The sequence below is a fragment of the Chaetodon trifascialis genome, chromosome 23, assembly GCF_039877785.1.
Source record: "Chaetodon trifascialis isolate fChaTrf1 chromosome 23, fChaTrf1.hap1, whole genome shotgun sequence".
NCBI classification, from domain to species: domain Eukaryota; kingdom Metazoa; phylum Chordata; class Actinopteri; order Chaetodontiformes; family Chaetodontidae; genus Chaetodon; species Chaetodon trifascialis.
This window is the reverse complement of record NC_092078.1, coordinates 8,613,073-8,630,942: the sequence shown is the minus strand read 5'-3', so window position 1 is coordinate 8,630,942 and position 17,870 is coordinate 8,613,073. Positions and strand designations below refer to the sequence as shown.

At 42.2% G+C, this 17,870-nt stretch overlaps 3 protein-coding genes across 4 annotated transcripts; 2 read left to right on the top strand and 1 right to left on the bottom strand.

Moving 5' to 3' along the window:
- The first annotated feature begins 1,308 nt into the window (after positions 1 to 1,308).
- On the top strand, positions 1,309 to 4,366 carry gabarapb (GABA(A) receptor-associated protein b). The gene is made up of 4 exons (XM_070993438.1): positions 1,309 to 1,547; positions 2,973 to 3,051; positions 3,158 to 3,276; positions 3,395 to 4,366. The coding sequence occupies exons 1-4, from the start codon at positions 1,458 to 1,460 to the stop codon at positions 3,473 to 3,475; spliced, it is 369 nt and encodes a 122-aa protein (XP_070849539.1). The 5' UTR covers positions 1,309 to 1,457; the 3' UTR covers positions 3,476 to 4,366.
- Positions 4,367 to 5,363: 997 nt separating this feature from the next.
- Positions 5,364 to 9,541, top strand: gps2 (G protein pathway suppressor 2). The gene is made up of 11 exons (XM_070992954.1): positions 5,364 to 5,519; positions 5,941 to 6,058; positions 6,428 to 6,537; positions 6,647 to 6,759; positions 6,886 to 6,965; positions 7,078 to 7,157; positions 7,262 to 7,433; positions 7,618 to 7,701; positions 7,830 to 7,906; positions 8,119 to 8,214; positions 8,757 to 9,541. Exons 2-11 carry the CDS (start codon positions 5,965 to 5,967, stop codon positions 8,847 to 8,849), a joined length of 999 nt encoding a protein of 332 aa, XP_070849055.1. The 5' UTR covers positions 5,364 to 5,519; positions 5,941 to 5,964; the 3' UTR covers positions 8,850 to 9,541.
- Positions 9,542 to 9,848: 307 nt separating this feature from the next.
- Positions 9,849 to 16,900, bottom strand: LOC139351190 (eukaryotic translation initiation factor 5A-1). 2 transcript variants are annotated; one of them, XM_070992955.1, is made up of 6 exons: positions 16,523 to 16,900; positions 14,292 to 14,464; positions 13,661 to 13,765; positions 12,322 to 12,453; positions 11,296 to 11,368; positions 9,849 to 10,329 (listed from the first exon to the last, which is right to left on the bottom strand). In XM_070992955.1, exons 2-5 carry the CDS (start codon positions 14,457 to 14,459, stop codon positions 11,306 to 11,308), a joined length of 468 nt encoding a protein of 155 aa, XP_070849056.1. In that variant the 5' UTR covers positions 14,460 to 14,464; positions 16,523 to 16,900; the 3' UTR covers positions 9,849 to 10,329; positions 11,296 to 11,305. The 2 variants fall into 2 exon arrangements, with proteins under 2 accessions (XP_070849056.1, XP_070849057.1); XM_070992956.1 differs by having other exon boundaries at positions 14,292 to 14,461; positions 16,523 to 16,660.
- Between the last annotated feature and the right edge of the window lie 970 nt (positions 16,901 to 17,870).

The following is a 17,870-nucleotide window of genomic DNA, read 5'->3' as shown; positions in this document are numbered from 1 at the left end:
AACTTAAAAGTGATCAGCTCTAAGGTTTGAAGAGAAAGGGTTGTTTCACTCTCAGGACTGTCTCTGTGGTTAAAGAGGCGTGTGCACAGGAATGAAGGACTTTTTAATCGTACCCTGATTAACACTTTGCACAGAACAAACCACTGTGAGACTATGAAGCACAGAGGGGAGTTTAGGTGTCACATGAACAAGTACAGTGACTCACTGAGCTGTGGATCACTTGAGCAACAGACAGGTTAGCAACTTTCCCCACGAGCGTTTCAGGAAATAAACACATGAACGGCAAACTGACTGACACTTGATTTAGTCAGTAAATGTCCTATAGGCCTATTCCACGTCAGATAAAATATACATTTTATTTTCAGCTGCATGTTTTTTTTTTCTAATCTCTGAATAGACAAGTGTTTTAGAGGTAAAATTAAGAAATGTATTTCGTCAGCCGGTAGTGATTCCTGAAACCAGTATTCACCATCATCACACACCATTAAACAGTATAAAAACAGTTGGAGAGCTGCTGCAAAATTAACCTCCTTTGATTAGCTGTATGAGTTATAGGGGGACATTTATCCTGGAGCTCATTAAATGGCGTGCATTGTATTGCTAAGACTGGGAATTTCTACCATGGAAATTCCATCCTACCCAAACTGGTTTTTCGGTGCTGCAGTCTGTGTTAATAGTGGGGTATGACCCTTTGGGATGTCAGGTTCAGATGAGGAACAGTGCTGCTGATGATGCATGGGATTCTTGCTCAGTGACATTTCAGCAAGGCTAGTAATGATCTCACTGACCACTTCTTATTATCCAATGTTGGGGCAACAGTGGAAATTGCGAAACGTCAAGCCAAATCAGTCATTATTGAGCACTGCGCTCGGTGAATGAGTGAATACACAGCAACTTACAATATTCCCTATTTTGCTGAGGATCTGCTGGGCGCATTTGGGCCCATATTTAGCGCAGAGCTAACCCAAACAGTCTTAATTACAGTTTAATAAGGCACATTTTGGAGTTTCTTCACTCTGGCTGCTAACCGCTGGGCCTCGGTCATATGACAAGGACAGCTGCCACTTCACGACCCTGCTTTACGTCTTCAGGCGCAGCGGTTGTTCAAAATAAAATAGTTCCACAGAAAATTGCATCCTGGATTTCAAACTACATCAAATGAGTCTTTTAAATTAAGGTGTTTTACTTGAATAACAACTGATTTGCGCTTTGCGATTAAAGTTAACGTGATCTGGGACAGCGTAAATTGTCCCAGCGAACAAGACTCCCCGCTACGTCATATTGTTATTGTATCACTCCGCCGCAGTCGCACTAGGAAAACAGCTGTGGCGAGCTAAAAGCTAGTTAGCATCGTTTGTTTTTGTCGTGTGTGTCAGCGACTTGAGCCCGTTCCGTGAGCAAACCGCTATCGTACAACCCCGGAGTGACCGACTTGTTGTCTGTCATCTCTTTTAACGATGAAGTTTCAGTACAAAGAGGAGCACCCTTTTGAGAAAAGGCGGTCCGAGGGCGAGAAAATAAGAAAGAAGTATCCGGACAGGGTACCAGTAAGTATCTAACGTTAGCTTGGTAGCTCGATCTGTGTTGCTAGCGATTTTGACGGCTAGCTAACATGGATTGCGGACGCCAAGCTCAACCAGTTGTAATGCTGGTGCTGTTTAGCCAATTGTTAGTGACACTTGGTGTACGCACCTTTAACCTAGCTATGATTATGTGGTTCAGTTGTAGCTCCACTTAAATATCCTGAATGTTCTCCGTAGCTGACTGCCACGTTCGTAAACAGCTCACCAGCTAGCTAACAAAGCTAACGTTAGAGGTTAACGATAAAGGATTCCGGCCGCATTGTACAGGCCAGCTAGCGACATCTTCGTGTAATCCTTCCGGGTGTGTGTTTATTTAAAAAAATATTGCTTATTCAAGAAGACAGATCATTTACTAGAAAATAATATAACGCCTCTCTGGTTATTAACCACCGTGGTGGTCATATCAGTGACAGACAGATTATGGTGCGAACGGGAGGCTGGGTGTAGTTTTAGGCTGTATGTTGAAACGCTAATAGCAGCGCACCTTAAAATAGTTTCGTTGTGTCGACACATAGGAGACTTGTTTACGTCGTTCTGGCTCTTCGATAAATTGTATTTTTCACAGCGTTTGGCCTTTTGCCCCTCAAACAAGACCCGATAAGACTGATTGGATCAAAATGGTCAGTAAACTGATCTAATCCAGGCTTTGTGTTAAACATGATGAGCTTGATTTGTCTTTAGGATAGCAATCTAGTTTCACTGCCTTTCATGTTACAGCTCTTCTCAGACATACATTGTGATAAACTTAATGTACTGCTGCCACTATCTAGTTATTAACATTACAGAGAAGTCTGACAGTAATTTCTTAATGAATCAGACCCCCAAGATGACATTTTCAGTTGTTTGTCTGATCAGTAGTCCAAACCCAAAGATGAACCACTACATTTTATTATTATTATTATTTTGTTAAAAATAAAATACAATTAGTAGTAACAAAATTGTCAGAGGGTAATTTTTTGTCCATTGTTTAAGCTCTACATTGGGTGTGTGGGCAGATTGTATTTGTAATTCTATTTTTAGACTGAAAGGAAGAAACTTAAAAAGTAGTTTCATTTTTGTGCTCCCTCCAGTCCTCTGTACTAAATCCTAGGTCTGAATTGTAAATATATAGATATACTGGTTTCTTTTTTTTAATGAACTGACTACAAAATTCTGAGGTAGTTTTTCAAAATAAGAATACACACAAATGAAACAAATCCTTTGTCTTAAATGTATTTCAGTCGTTGCTTGACTGACAAGTTAGTGCATTTTCACATCCCTTTTCTGAGAAAGGTGAAACCCTCTATTAAGCACCTCTCGATACATGCAGCCTTTGTTCACTGGAAAACGTAGATTTAATTAATTAATTAGAACATCTGCGATAATTCTTGTTTTCTTTTTTTTTTTCAGGTAATTGTGGAGAAAGCCCCCAAAGCCAGAATAGGAGATCTGGACAAGAAGAAATACCTTGTCCCCTCCGACCTGACAGGTAAACTTTGTATTATTTGCTAAATTCCTGGGCAGTATCAAAAGACACCTAATATCTTACAGCAGCATCTAAAATTGTGTCATTCATGTATACTCTCTTTTATCAGTGGGCCAGTTTTACTTCCTCATTCGGAAAAGAATCCATTTGCGAGCTGAGGACGCTCTCTTCTTCTTTGTAAACAACGTCATTCCACCCACCTCAGCTACCATGGGACTGTTGTACCAGGTACTCATTTTCTACTTCGCTGACCTGCTCTCAGACCGTCTTTATCAGCGTTACACTAAAATGAGCCGCTCTATACATGTTAATGCCATATTAACATCCTTTTTTCTTTCTTTCTCAGGAGCATCATGAAGAGGACTTTTTCCTCTACATTGCCTACAGTGATGAGAGTGTGTATGGGAGCAGCCAAAGGGAAATCTGATCCCACTACCAACCCCCTCCAACCACTACCCATCTTTCTGAGACCTCCACCATTCATTCATCTAAATATTAAATCCAGCTCAGCAGCCTAGAGTTCCAAGAGTAAATATGTCAAATGCACTTTCACCCCCCATACATTACCCCTCTCCCATCCATTTATGTCTTTATTATTCTGCAGTCTGAATTGTATTTGCCTCCACTTTTCTCTTCAGTAGCGATTTTGATTAAGTGGTCTCGTGGCCAGTTATTTTTCTAGTGTCATGATTGAACATACTTTACTGAAAACACTGAATAACAAAATAATGTTAGAGCTAGGCCGTAATTACAGTTACCCCAGAGTTAAAGGAAGAAAGGCATAGTATGTAAGTTCAGGTCACCTCTTCTTGACAATGAAGATAGTTTTCTGCTTTTGTCGGCTTTCAGGAGGATAAAGAGTGTAAGAGTTAAGGTGAAGGGAAGTTCGTCGTATCTACCCGTCGACGGCAGGTTATTTTCTGTCTCTGGCAGAGTAAAGGATAACTGTTTTGCAGCAGTTCTTTTCCTAGAAGATGCTAAAGTGGCTAGGTGATTTTTAAAAATCACCAGGTACTGAAGTCCGTGAATGAACCTGACCTTAGCAAGGAGTATAATAGAATTCAGACTTAACAATCATCCTCTGCTTTCGGTGATAAGACTATTATGTTGACTGCTACTATGATTATTGTTGTTGTTATTGTTAATTTTAGATGGCTTAATTTCTGAAGGTATTGTAAAGCTGAGTGCAATTTTCTCTTTTTTTTTAAGTTTGTCTCCTTTTTTTTAAAAAAAAAAGATATGAACTCTGTATACAGCTGCATTACTGGCTCTTTCTCTCCACTCATGACCATACATGATAAAATGTGATGAAAAGCTATCTGCGTGTCTTGTCTTTATTGAATATCTGAAGTCTTATTTGTTATATGGTTACAAATAAATATATGCACTATAGTCTCTCTCTCTCTCTCTCTCTCTCTCTCTCTCTCTCTCTCTCTTTCTCTGTTTTCCCTTTTGAAAGGTGCATCCTTAGTGCAAAGTAGTGTTATGAACTTCAAACTGACCACATAGACCCAACATACTCCAGTCACTGCAGAAGTTCAGTCCATTTTATGTCACCCAGAATCACACAATTGTCTTGGAGGATGTTACAATCTGTACAACCTACAACATTGTGAATCGGTGATATAGTTCAGCTTTTGTTCCTGTATTTGCATGGGTTGCCTTATCATATCAGCTGCTGTTGCTACTCAAATAAAGTGTGTCTTTCAAGGCTGTGCAAGGCCACTTGCATTTTTTGTTTCTTTTGTGAGAGGCCAGTTTGACCAAACATAAGTTCTACTCTTTCCAGTCAACTTAGTTTGAGTATTCCAAAAAACAATTTACAGAATGGGAAGAAAGGGAGCAACAATTGAAGTCAAGAAGTCGGGTACAAGATAAAATCATATGCTGTGTAGGGGAAACAAAATGTACAAGAGCCAACTAAACGATACTGATATGCAGTTTCTTTAATTAATCTTTGACATAATTTTTCTGCTTTGAAAAAATAAGGATGTTTGATTGACCTGTTCCACATGTGAGTATAGTTAGCCATTAAACTGATAACCTTGATTAGACTGAAAGAGACTGTGAAGATATGTAAATGGAGGGACATTTTCAGAATGAGATGTGCTTCTGTTTGCTGTGTCTGAAAATGTCCATTTTCAAATAATGTCCATACACTGTCTTAGTAAAAACTGGGGATTTGGAGGTTTATCTTTACTCAGACTGGACAATCAGAGCGCTTTTCCTAAATACAGGAGAAACTACGGTTCCCATAATGCATATCGGAGGAGGAAAAAAAAAAATGACGTCGTCTGTGGCACCGGAAGTTCAGCATTATCACCCGGGCTGAAAACCTCTCCGTCTGTTTATATTCAGGACAAAAGTTTTGATTTTGTATTGCTTAACTGCTTCAGACACAGTCACGTCTGCTGTAATTGAAAACCGTAAGACGGTTCGGTTCTTATTAAACGACCCACAAAGCAACAAAAGTAAGACTTTTCCTCCTCTGTCAGCCCGCCACAGTAAAGTAACGTTAACTAAAAAAGATGCCTAAAAATGCGCAACCTTAGTGCTTAGCAGCTAGCTAACAACACTTAACGTCTGCTGCATGTTTAAAAATAAAACTGTTGCCGCCGGATTGCATGTTTAAGGACATACATTTTCATCTTAAGCTATACGGCATCCGTTGATGTATCATGCAAAAATACTCTGTCGGTTAACAGCAGTCAAAGCTAACAATGCTAACCTAGCTGTTAGCCTAGCCGCAGCTAGGCCTTTAACCGTTTCGCCATTGGTGTTACTACTGGTTATGCTGCAAGTGAGATATAGGTTAGACAAATATTGCCGGTCACTGCACTTCTGGTGTTTCTTGTAACCTTTCACGAGTGTTACAAATTTTATCCACACCAGCTGGCCCCTCCACTGCCTGTCACCATGCCCGCCCTGCTGGAGAGACCCAAGCTGTCCAACGCGATGGCCAGAGCCCTCCACAAGCACATCATGAGGGAGAGGGAGCGCAAGAGACAAGGTGCGCCGCCGCTGCGTGTGTCTGTTCTCACACTTGTTTAGCCGACTGTCACACCTGAAGAGGTAGAAGTGTACAAGCTAGTTGGCATCTGGCATTTCGTTTGTTGTCAAACATGCCGACTGGTTTTTCCATGATAAGGACTCCGAATCTGTTCCCCCACTGTAGAATATACACAGCATCTACTCATTATTCTCCTCATTATGCAGCTTTCTATGTGCAATGCTGCAGACAACTCCACACCCCAAAATATTCAATGTGGCATGTCACTAAACCCCAAAATCAAGCAGCAAACAACTTTTTATTTCTTAAAATCACCTTAAATGGTGTTTATAAAAATTGGACTCGGTGGACTGAATCATTATTTTTCAGAGGAAGAAGAGGTGGACAAAATGATGGAGCAGAAGATGAAGGAGGAGGAAGAAAGGAAGAGGACAAAAGAAATAGAGGAGAGGATGTCTTTGGAGGAAACCAAAGAACAGGTTGGAAAAGAAAAAAACCCAAATTGCGTAGTTTGGCATTTTTACTGCAATCTGTGCTGTTTATGGTGATATGTTTTCTTATCTTATGATGTCCAACTCTGAACTTCAGGTCATGAAGATGGGGGAAAAACTTCAGGGTCTCCAAGAAGAGAAACACCAGCTCTTCCTACAGCTCAAGAAAGTGCTTCATGAAGAGGAAAAGAGACGCAGAAAGGAGCAGAGGTAGTAAGGATGCTGCTGCTGATGTTTTCTAATTCATTTCATTGTGGTATTTTGTCACAAAGCCCAGGGCTGTATTGAAGTATGTTTGGTATTTAGTTGCATTTCTGGGCCTCCTGTCCTTTCTAGTGATATCACAACATTGACATCAGCCAGCTACCAGTCCAGCCTGCCCATGCATGCAGGGCAGCACCTCCTCAGTATTCAAGGTAAGGCAGCTTTCAAGTGTTATGTATCGCATCTGGTTTATCTGTAGAATTGTAATTCTCTGTTGAATATTGATTGTATCGGTGGACTGATCCTGTTCTTTGCATCTCTAAGGCAGTCCAGTGAGCCACAGTCGGCCTGGCGCACTGCTTGGAGAACGTAGCAAACAGCTGTTCCCAGCTGCTGTGATTCCAGTGAGTAAAGGGCTGTTTCAAAGTGGTATATGTCATATTGGTCTCTGGTTTTTCTGATATTCCCAGACTTACACCTTCTGCCCCTGCTTTTTCTCCTCTTTTAGGCACGTCACTATCAGACGCCGGGGTTCAGCTCAGGCTCAGCAGAGCACGGACAGTTCAGCGGGGGCCAGGGGGTCCACGAGCCCTACGGGGTGGCTCAGGCCCAGCATCCCTCCACCTACGCCCCTGGACCATCTGTACCTGTCAGTTTCGCGAGCAGCTCTCAGATCAGAGGTAAAGGACTGTTAAAGAAGCAGTGAGCAGATTTCCCTTCAGGATGTACAGTCTGGATTGAATACCCTACATACACAGTATCTGAATCAGGCTCACATTAGGCGCACTCTGCTCAATAATCTGAACCAGGGAAGTGGGATGTAGTGTTTGCATTAAGATTAAAGTTGCCTTCATTCTCCCATAGGTGCATCTGCATTTCAGGCCATGCAGTACCTCCCCCACCAGCAGCCCGGCTATCCCGTCCACAGTCACTTCACCTCCCAGCCTGGTCAGTTCTTCTGTTTCCATCCTCCTTGTGTTCACACTGCTGGTTCGGTCAAATAAGTGCCAAGTAGGTTCTGTATCAGATGTAAATTGCCGTTTGATTACAAGCGATGCTCTCCGTATCTCATGCAGGATACATTCCTGGAGCAGGAATTCCCCTCCAGAAGCAGCTGGAACATGCCAACCAACAGTCAGGCTTTACTGATGCTGTAAGAACATTTGAAACGCAGATGCTTTAGAACAGTCTCACTGAAGACCCATAAACCTACACAGAAATGTACCAACTGTCATTATCACCAGAAAATGAAACATGAACAGTTTCTTGATACATAGAGGGGATGGAGTTTAAAAATGCTGCCCTGTAAGTCTTTACTTCCTCATCCGATTACTTTTTTTATTCCTCCTGTGTCTCGTTGCACAGGGTGCTTTAAGGCCCATGCACCCACCAGCCATGCATCCTTCTGCTCCAGGACTTCTGCCCACACCATCGATGGCAGTCCAGATTCCCACTGCAAAGGTGATTTCCCCCTCCCACACACACACACACACCAGTCTTTTCATCAACCCTGCTCATTTATTGACGGTTGGCACTCAAGTGTAAGGAAGAGTGGCGCATCATAGCCTTTCCTGTGGCGCCCCCCTGAGGCCTCTCACTTAAGGCAGAATGGCCCTGCTCCCTCACATTTTTCCCTCGTCAAGTAGTTTTGTGTTGTGCTGTGTAACGAGCTCTCCGGCCTCACAGGGCTGCTGCTGCGGTTGCCACGCCACTGTCAGGTTGTGTACACATGATCGGCAGCTTGAGCCACAGTTTTCCCATCCAGAGGGCAGTGATGCTGAAAACTGCGAGAGTGCTTCCTTCAAAGTGTTGCATACTGTTCTAAAAATTAAAATTACCTGTTTACATCTGACCTGTCAAAGTGCATCCAATCAGATTATGAGATTATAAATACTCCCTCTTGATATCAAAGTCTCTTATGTGATGTTTCTTTTCATGCTGTGCTCTAAAACAAACGCTGGCACTTGTGGTTTCATTGAGTTGTTCCACGTTTCTGTCATCAGTCCCCATTCCAGAGCTCTCCCCAGGGTGCTCCTCGCCACAGCTTCCTCCCCCACAGCCAGAGCGGGCAGAGGTTCTACCACCACGGCAAGTAATTCGCAGCCACCTTCACCGTTGCTGAGATTTCACAGCCTCGCTCAAGATTGTGGAGAACCTTTTGGACGTGATAGACTTTTTTCAGAATAATGCCATCAGGCTGGATTTTGCCATATGATTGCTTTCATTTCCTGTATAGTATCTTGCTTCGTAGCTTTGTTTTGACATTGTTAACAAGTGATCAGCAGTCCTCATGCCTCTGACTGTTCACATAACTTCAAATGCTGTTCATTTGTAAAATATATTATTATTTTACCTACACTGTAAAGCCATTCTGGAGGTGCTTATGGGTACTATAATGTTAATATCATGTATAAAGCAACAGTGCATGAACCAGAGCTGCTTCTTTGCCTACTAACATTCAGAATTATGACATCAGTGGATGGTTTACTGACTCTGTGGTGACTTTGCTAAAGGAAAGGTCAATATTCAGTATCACGTAGTAGTTGAATTTAGCATACGTGGATCAAATCACCATGTTTCTGCTGACGAACACACACGCCGGTGAACACTACCACAGCTGAAACACACTGATGTGACTGACTCTTTGAGTGTGTTGCTGACTCCTGGTAGATCACATTGGACCCATTAAACTGAATTATGGAAGAGTTTAGCATAAATGAAGTATAAGTCTCTGCTGTTTTCAAAGTTTTTATGTTACTAAATAAATGGATAAGCAAAGGCCACATCCAACAGTTTGTGTCTTTATTTTTTTTTTTTCCCATGGAGACATTCTGCACAGTTTGGACTTGCTGTATGAACACAAACTAAGGAAACTGCCACAGCTGAGCTGCCTCCTGAATGGAGAGTACACCGAATAATGCTCCACTCGCTTCTCCCAACAGCTCTGTGTGAAGACCCGCTCTGAAAGGGGCTTTCAAGGACTGGGTGAAGTTGAATTGATGTTTGGCTGAAGAATTTGTGTGTTCTTGAAGCAGGGTTTTGTTTCCTTTTGAAACTTGTAAATCCTCACGACAAAAAGAAGCCGGACCTCGGTGTGCCATGTTGGTAACCTTTGTTTAATAGACAAGTTCCAGGTGATAAAATAAACGTCAACAGAACAATGCAGATCTAGAGTTGAAGCCCTTCATAAAACAGGGGAACATATAAAAAAAACAAAACAGCTGTGACATTATCACCACCTTTCTTTCCCCTGACGGTAGGTAGCTACTGAATATTTGCAGACCTCAGTCCTTAGCGGACCCTCCTCTATGACCTTTTCATCTTTTTACACCTGTACGTCTGGTCTCAGATGTGGCTTTATTATGTGTGCACATACATGGAGAATGTTTGTTTACCGTTTGACATTTCCAATTATTAAGAGTTCTTTTCTAACTGAGCCCAAAGGAGGGTCAGAAAACAGAGTGAGGGGGAGAGAGTATGAAAAACAAAGACAAGAAGAAAGAAAAGAGAGGGAGAATAGCATTGACGAGGCAACATCCCCTCCTTTTCCCCAGGTCCAGTGCATCTCGTTTGCCCCTGAAACAGAATTACATGGGGGAGGAATGAGAAGATAGAGGAAAGAAAAGTCAGAGAAGGAAGATGCTAGAGGAAAAAAAAGAAAAAAACATGAGAAATGTATTTTAACAAGACGGCGTTTTCACTAGCCTCTGCAGAGGAAACACTGAGGAAACAGATTTTTTTTTTTGTGGACATTTCAGGCCACAGTTTGCAGGTGAGAAAGTGCAAGAAAGAAAGTGCATAAAACAGCTTGAACCCACAATAAAAACAATGCTACAGGTTGTTTCTTAAAGAAGCAGTGGACACAGGAAGACACTGGCTAGATCAGGCTGTGGAATTAAGTAAAACCCACAGAAAAGAAAAAAAAAATCGCTTAAAAATACATATGAACAGTAAGCTTTCATTTATATCTGAGAGTGCTACGTAAAAATGATACACATGCTCGTAGTAGTGTTAACATGGAACATAAAGTACATTAAGGGGCAGGCAAATCCACAGTGGCACGCCTCATACAGGCTTCAAATTTTGAATACGCTCATTGAATTCATTACATTTCGTCAATTAGAAATCTTTCAGTTTCAGCTGATTGCTCGAATGTCCAGTTTGAACAAATATATACACAAAAAAATCCTTACGCAATGCAATAATGTGGAAAAACATGAATATTTCCAGTATCGTGGATATGCATAACTGTGAAGAACATTTTAAAATACCGCTTTTTTTTGCTTTTTTTTTTCCTTTGCTATAATACCAAAGTTAACATCTAAACACCGAACCCTGGCAACAGCCTCGGATCTCGCTGACTAGAGTTGCCTTCCCCTTGGTCCACTGGTGAACAATAAATTGTACGTGTACATGACATCACACGCTCTTGCACTGGCATGGCACATGCTGATGGCGAACGCGCACACACACACACACACACTCCTCTTGAGGCAGGCTTGGGTCAGGCAGTAGTAGATACAGCGGTAGCTCTGTATTTACCTGCAGTGGCTTATTTACCCAAGGCTTTGATGCCAATTGCGGCTTCTTCCTCCATGGCATTTAGAACGGTGATCTGAAAGAGCACAGAGGAGTCGGGTTAAGATCGGTTTCAGCGTTCAAACTAATTGGCCCTTTATTTCACATTCAGCAAGCTGCACCCTAACTGTACAACATGTTATCATGAGACACTTTTAGGAGGACGGGTTGCGTTCTGATTTGCCACAACACCTGACAGCAAAATGTCACTTTCTTAACCTAAAAGAAAAGTTGACCTGGAGCAGAAGCATTTTTAAGAGAAGCAGAGTTTTAAAGGGGCGTTTTCTGTGAGGAGAAAGCGTTTTTTTCCTCCAGTAATTACTCCACTAAACGTGCAAAGCGGTTGAAATTTACTGAAAATGAAAATGAGTGGCTAATGCTAATGTCAGTTTGACACCCTTGTCTTGATCTAAGACCACCTGCATCACTAAGCCGGGTTTCCATCCAAACGTATTGCAAATTTAATTTGAGAAAATCAGCAACAGAAAATGCGAATGAAGCTTGTTTGCCATACACCACTGTTACATGATTATTAGGAGTTGGTATATGGAGATAAAGCAGGAGGCGGTGCCAATCCTCCAGTCGGAAAACCATTAATCACTGCAGAAGACGAGGGTGCAAACCAGCTAAACCTCAAATGGTGAAAAAAAAAATAGAGGAAATGCTTTAAATTAAACCGTTTCCATCAACCTTTTCAAAGTGTGCATGAAAATACATCGATGGTAACACGATACTGTGGCTTTGATTTCAAAATGAAGCTGAGAAAAAGTCCGAGTTTATCCTTTGGACAAGAGAAGCTTGAGCGGCTTCATGTCCCTCTGTAATCACCATTAGGGCTGAAACTATGAGTTCACTGATTAGTCGGTGGACAGAAAGTTATTGTCAAATGTGTCACCTCAAGCTCAGGAACCTTTTTTTTACATTTCTCCTTTCACAATTTTTGACATTTATGACGCATTAATTGGTGTTCAGTGGCGTGGCAGTACTGACCAGGATCTCCTCTCCGGCTTCGTGCTTGCTCTCTATCTCTTTGCCCAGGTCTCCCTCAGGAATCTTCAGGTCCTCTCTCACCTCCCCGCTGTCCTGGAGCAGGGACAGGTAGCCATCTTGGATGCCAATCAGCTGGGAGAGGGGCCACAACAGAGAAGAGTAAGCTTACAGTATTTTGATGCACGCGGTTGATTTCTTTTTCCTATTTCTGATGTTTCCTTGAATCTGAATGAATGAATGCATACATGAACTTCCTGATACAGTGTACGGGAGCACTGAGACTGTGTGTCTCGCTTGTACACTGTTTGCTTTTCAAGCTGGCATACTTTGGGCATTGGACCGTGTTAATCCAACAGGTTTGATTAGATGTGTTTGCATTCAAAGCCTCTTTAACAGTCAATCAGGTTTTTAGTTAAGACAGGAAAAGGGAGGCAAATAAACAGAAGTTTTGTTGCTATGATCTGCTCAGTCAGTGTAGATTTACAGCAGGTCTGAGAGGTGGGAAATTTATTTTAGACAGTGGCAGCTGACACCTCAGTACACTTTATGAGCTGTGGTTTAGTGCTAAAAATGTACATTTATAATACAAATCAGCTACTTAATATTTCTTTGGCTTCAAAGCTAAATAGATGGTTTCATAAGTGGCACTGTGACTGGAAAAGCAGTCATCACTCTGCTCATTAACAGGGGCTCAGTTCTATTCCAGTGTCTCATGACGGTGAACGAGCGTGTTTTCCAAGAACATACATTAGCTCTTGAACGACTCTCAAGCCCTCTCAATTTGATTCAAGCTTTGAACTTCATGACTATTTCATAAATTTAACACAAATAAGACCATATATATGACGTTCCCTCATGTGCTCCAGTGCACCAGGTTGAATGTGTGCTTCCAGCAGTCGTTTACTGACATGAGCACCAGTTTGTCTTTGTGTGTGTGCAAAGCTGTTCTCACAAAGAAACTCTTAGTTGAGTAATAATCATGGGTCTTTTTCAAATAATCATCCAACTGCTAATTTTCCCCTGAAGGCCATGTACAATTATCTCTGAAAATCTTGTTCTTATAAAAGACCAAAGCATATTTGTGAATATTACTGTGATACCTGAGACGCGACTATTCACTCCACTCATTCTCTCCACAATCCCCCCAAATCACTCATCAACTCAAAATTACTCACGCACCGAGAGGAGGCAGCCCCAGTTTTCCGCCACATTTTAAAAAGCAAGTAAAACATCTGTTGTAATTATCTGATAATTTCTACATATCAAACAGACAGTGTTTTAAATGTATACTAGATTACAAGCTAGTGTAACAGCAGCCAAGACCTCTGAAAGATCTCACCTGGTAATCCATTCTCTTGATGTTGGGGACGTCCATGTTGTGGGTGGAAGGACAGATATCTTCATACTTCTTACCAGAGAAGATGTCGATACCAACCAAGTGGACCTGCACCAAACACACAGACAGACGGGATGAACAACCAGCTTTCTGACCGCAGTGGATCCACAAACAGACTTTAAGTACATATAATGAAACAGTATCTGTAAAATATTCAGTGTTCAATGTGTAAACAAGTCTTTGGGTTACTTACTATTCTTTAAAATGAGTAGCTGGATGTTAATAAGTATGCTAAGTGTAGCACATCATTTATAATACATATACTTTTCCAAATACTGAATATTTTTGTAGAAGTGCAAAGTGTAACCCAACAGGGACACATAATTGTTCTCGTACAGAGTGGAAGTGTCCATTAATGTGCATAAATATTAATGAGTGTGACCTTGCGTTGATTTCAGAGATAAATGAACAGACAGCACAGTGATAATTCACAGACACTCACCCTCTGTCTGTACTCTTCCTCATGGGTGGAGTTTTTTGTTTTTTTTTTGTGCATTTTACCTATTTGTCTGAGTCCTGCAATAATTCCCTTTGCTGCTTAAATTTGGACAGCAGCACTTCAGGGCTGACTGACCTTGGCGTGGCCGTGCTTGCCGGTCTTGGAGGTGGACATCTCGACGATCTTGCAGGGTCGACCTTTCAGCACAACGAAGCCATTTTTGCGCAGGGCCGAGCACTGCATGGGGTAGGTGGCGGATGCCCCGGCATCACCTGTCTGGAAGTCGAGCTCTGCATCTGCCATGCCTGCTGCGGAGGCCAACACAGACATTCATAGTCATGAATGAATGTACCAGATGACATTTGTTGATACCAGAGTGGATAAGGTACCTTAATTTTGGGGCGATCCCTCAAAAGCCATCTAAACTAGAGCTGCGACAATGAACTGATTAGAAGTAAACTATTAAATGAAATTCCAACTATTTTGATGATCAATTAATCAGTTTGAGTCCATTTTTAGGACAAAAAAAGTTAGAAAAAAAGCTCTTAAATGTGATTATTTCCTGGTTTCTTCACTCCTCTCGGACCTTAAACTGAATATCTATAAGACATTTGATGAACACTGACGGACATTTTTCACCCTTTTCTGACACTTTAGAGACCAAACTACTAATCGATTAACCTAGAAAATGATCTACAGATTAACTGACAATGAAAATAATCATTAGTTGCAGCTCTCGCAATGCAAGAACTTTTTCCTAAAGGAAATCCTGTGTTAATCTGGTAGAAGGCTGTATAAACAAGACTACAAATCTCATCATATCAACTTTTATGACTGCTTCACTGACACCTTATCGCAAACCACTGATTTAGATTAAATATTGATATAACAGCCACACTTGTAGTATTCGGTTTTATTATTTCCTTACACTATCCATTGGTGTTTGCTGGGCTGATGGGAGTATTTACTGGCCGGTGGCACCAATTAAAACGTGTGGGTGTGGAGGAAAGGCCGCTTTAATTCAACGCAGAGGAGCGCAGGGCAGGGCGAAGACGCAGAGCAGACAGGGCTAAATTAAGCTACAGAAACTTGGCACCTGCGAGACAAACCAAGCCCAGTCACACTGAGGAAAGTTCTTACCAAATGTTCACGAATTAAAGGTCAGAATTGGAGTTGAACACCTAGCTGAAGCTATAGTCGTTAATGCTTCAGGTAAACTATGGGCCATTTGCTAGCCAAACTTTTTTTTTAAAGTAACGGTAGCCGTGGTGTCCGGTGGTGCAGCCTGCCACGAGTACAATGCAACCGAGTTAACTACAAAAAGTTTAGCAACTACTGCACAATATTCAAAGAAATAAACAAAACAAAAATGAGGGAAAACACTTAAAACCCGCAGTTATGGGCTTTACAGCCCCATTAGGGCGGCTGTTCACCGGGTAAAACGTCAAACCAGGGCAGTTAATCCGCGCTAATGGCCCATAAATCAAATTTCAAGCTGGCGTCTCTGGCCGTGACTTATTTAACTACCTCTCGGGTTGTAAACTGAACAAAAAACGTGAGATGTAGTAGCGACATGAAGCTGTAAGTCACACCCGGGGGCTGTGTGCGGTACAGTTTGTCCGCAGTGTTGAACAGAGAGGGCTGACTGCGGCCTAGTGCGTGCAGAACGTACCGCGGCCCGCCGTCGGTAACGTGTAATAACGGCTGTCCCCGTATCCATGCGCGGTGCTAACGGAACCCAGGCCGAGGCCCTTCTGATAAAGGGATTCATGTTCATACGACAAAAAGACAACATTTGAGGCGCTTATACCACCCTGTCGGCCTCCCTGTGAAAAACCCTGGCTGCTGAATCCCTGTCCTGGCCGATAACACGCCCACTGATAGGGACATTGATTGAATTTTGGCTCGCTCGCGGACAGTAATGACTAAGCTAATACTCGTGATGGCTAACTTCACGGCGGGCACAGGCGGGCGGAGGAGACTCCATCAGTTAGTTTAAACGTGTTGTGTGATGAGTTGGGGGCTGCGACAGAGCCAAGCGTGGCGAAGCACCACAGAAGTCGCTCTAAATGTCACATTTAGACAAGCCTGCAAGGGTTTGCAAAGTTAAAACAGTGAAAAAGGCGAGCAGTTTTCTTTCCTCCATTTTAGCTCACATGACAGAACACAGCTCCCGTTCGGTTGGGATAAGTTAGCTAGTTCTGCCCGTGGCCCTCCGGTTTGACAGACCGCTGTTGCGACTTCATAGGGGCGTTTAAAGGAAATATATCACAATACAGCAATTCAGACAGACATGTGCATGGGATAACTCATCTGCTCAGGCGCAAACACGCCCCGTCTATTGGGTGTTTTGATAAGGAACTTACCCTAGTGATAACGTCTCCCCTGTCCTGTGGTTTTTATCAGCCTTTCTCCCGTTACTTCCTCCCCCTCGTTGTTCCCTGCGTCCGTGCTAACGGGTCGTCTGGCCGGGGTCTGTCTCCTCCTCAGTGGCTCGTGTGCGACGTCGCTCCCTTTTTCTTTAGCTATCTCTTTTATTCCTCTTTCATTCCCGTCCAATGGCCGTTTCCGCTCGCCTCTCCCAGTTTGCGGTTGACCTCGCACAGAGGTACACAGCCGTGAACGTCAGCCGCCGGGCCGAGAAGAATCGAAGCCCTGGACCACTCTATGTCTGTGCTGTCTGTAGCCTACACTCCACCTTCTCTGACTCTCCCTCATCCAGCTCCTCACCAATGACAGAAGATAAAAGAAAAAGAAAATGTAAACACCCCACTTCCTGTTGGAACTGTCAGAATAAATCGCCTCGCAGTGACAGGTGGTACCGTTATTTTAGTCATGACAGCTCCTCACCTATTAATATCATTTCATTATTATAAAACTGTAATTTCACAAAACAAACAGAAAACAAGGTCCACTTATTAACTTTTACAACCTCCAGCTGCATTTCATGGTTTTCATCAGAGAATGGATTTCGTACAGTTATCAGGGAGATGGAAGTTATTGGAAGTTACATATTCATTCAACATTAACACAAAAACTTTGACATAAACAAACATCTCGAACACATCATGACCAAAATGTGTACTATACAGTTGAAAAACACACTTGCCAGGACACTCTTGTGGACAAGTGGGGACACTGTAAAATGCAAAAAACAAAACAAAACAAAACAAACAAACATATAGCTGATATCAAGAGAGCTGTGATGAGCAGAAATTAGACATAGCGTTAACGTTCGTGTCCATTATTTTGAAAGTAATGTTGCAATTTTTCCGGTCGTCTTGTGGCTAACTTCAAGCGACTTGATGCCGCTCTCATCCGAATGCTCATGAAACGATCCACGGCAAATTGGCACGTTCTACGCATGCGTGGTTTTTCATTCTCGTCCAGCGTGGACATCTCTGCTCTTCTGGACTTATTTACTTCCGATGGAGCTCTGACTGGCGACCATATACACCAGGATACATGCATACGTTGATGCACGCACGCACTTTACAAATATATTTACAGGCTTCTATAATGACAATAATAAGTGCAATAGTCTAAATCGATTGGCTAAGATTTAAACTGCACAGTCATCATCATATGCCATGACATATAATCTTTTTTAAACCTGTTAAAAGTGTTAAACACTTTAATATTGTCATGTTATTTATATTAGTTTGTTTCCCGAAATGAAAAGTGGCAAGCTGAGTTTTCTGCTATGTTCCACAG

Excerpts from the sequence above, each read along its gene's own strand:
- LOC139351190 (XM_070992955.1), bottom strand. The coding sequence starts at position 14,459 with ATGGCAGATGCAGAGCTCGACTTCCAGACAGGTGATGCCGGGGCATCC. Across the intron at positions 12,454-13,660 it reads TCAAGAGAATGGATTACCAG|CTGATTGGCATCCAAGATGG; the intron begins GTGAGATCTTTC and ends CCCCTCTCCCAG. Across the intron at positions 11,369-12,321 it reads AAGCCGGAGAGGAGATCCTG|ATCACCGTTCTAAATGCCAT; the intron begins GTCAGTACTGCC and ends GTGCTCTTTCAG.
- gps2 (XM_070992954.1), top strand. The coding sequence starts at position 5,965 with ATGCCCGCCCTGCTGGAGAGACCCAAGCTGTCCAACGCGATGGCCAGA. Across the intron at positions 7,434-7,617 it reads GAGCAGCTCTCAGATCAGAG|GTGCATCTGCATTTCAGGCC; the intron begins GTAAAGGACTGT and ends ATTCTCCCATAG. Across the intron at positions 8,215-8,756 it reads TCCAGATTCCCACTGCAAAG|TCCCCATTCCAGAGCTCTCC; the intron begins GTGATTTCCCCC and ends TTCTGTCATCAG.
- gabarapb (XM_070993438.1), top strand. The coding sequence starts at position 1,458 with ATGAAGTTTCAGTACAAAGAGGAGCACCCTTTTGAGAAAAGGCGGTCC. Across the intron at positions 1,548-2,972 it reads AGTATCCGGACAGGGTACCA|GTAATTGTGGAGAAAGCCCC; the intron begins GTAAGTATCTAA and ends TTTTTTTTTCAG. Across the intron at positions 3,277-3,394 it reads CCATGGGACTGTTGTACCAG|GAGCATCATGAAGAGGACTT; the intron begins GTACTCATTTTC and ends TTTCTTTCTCAG.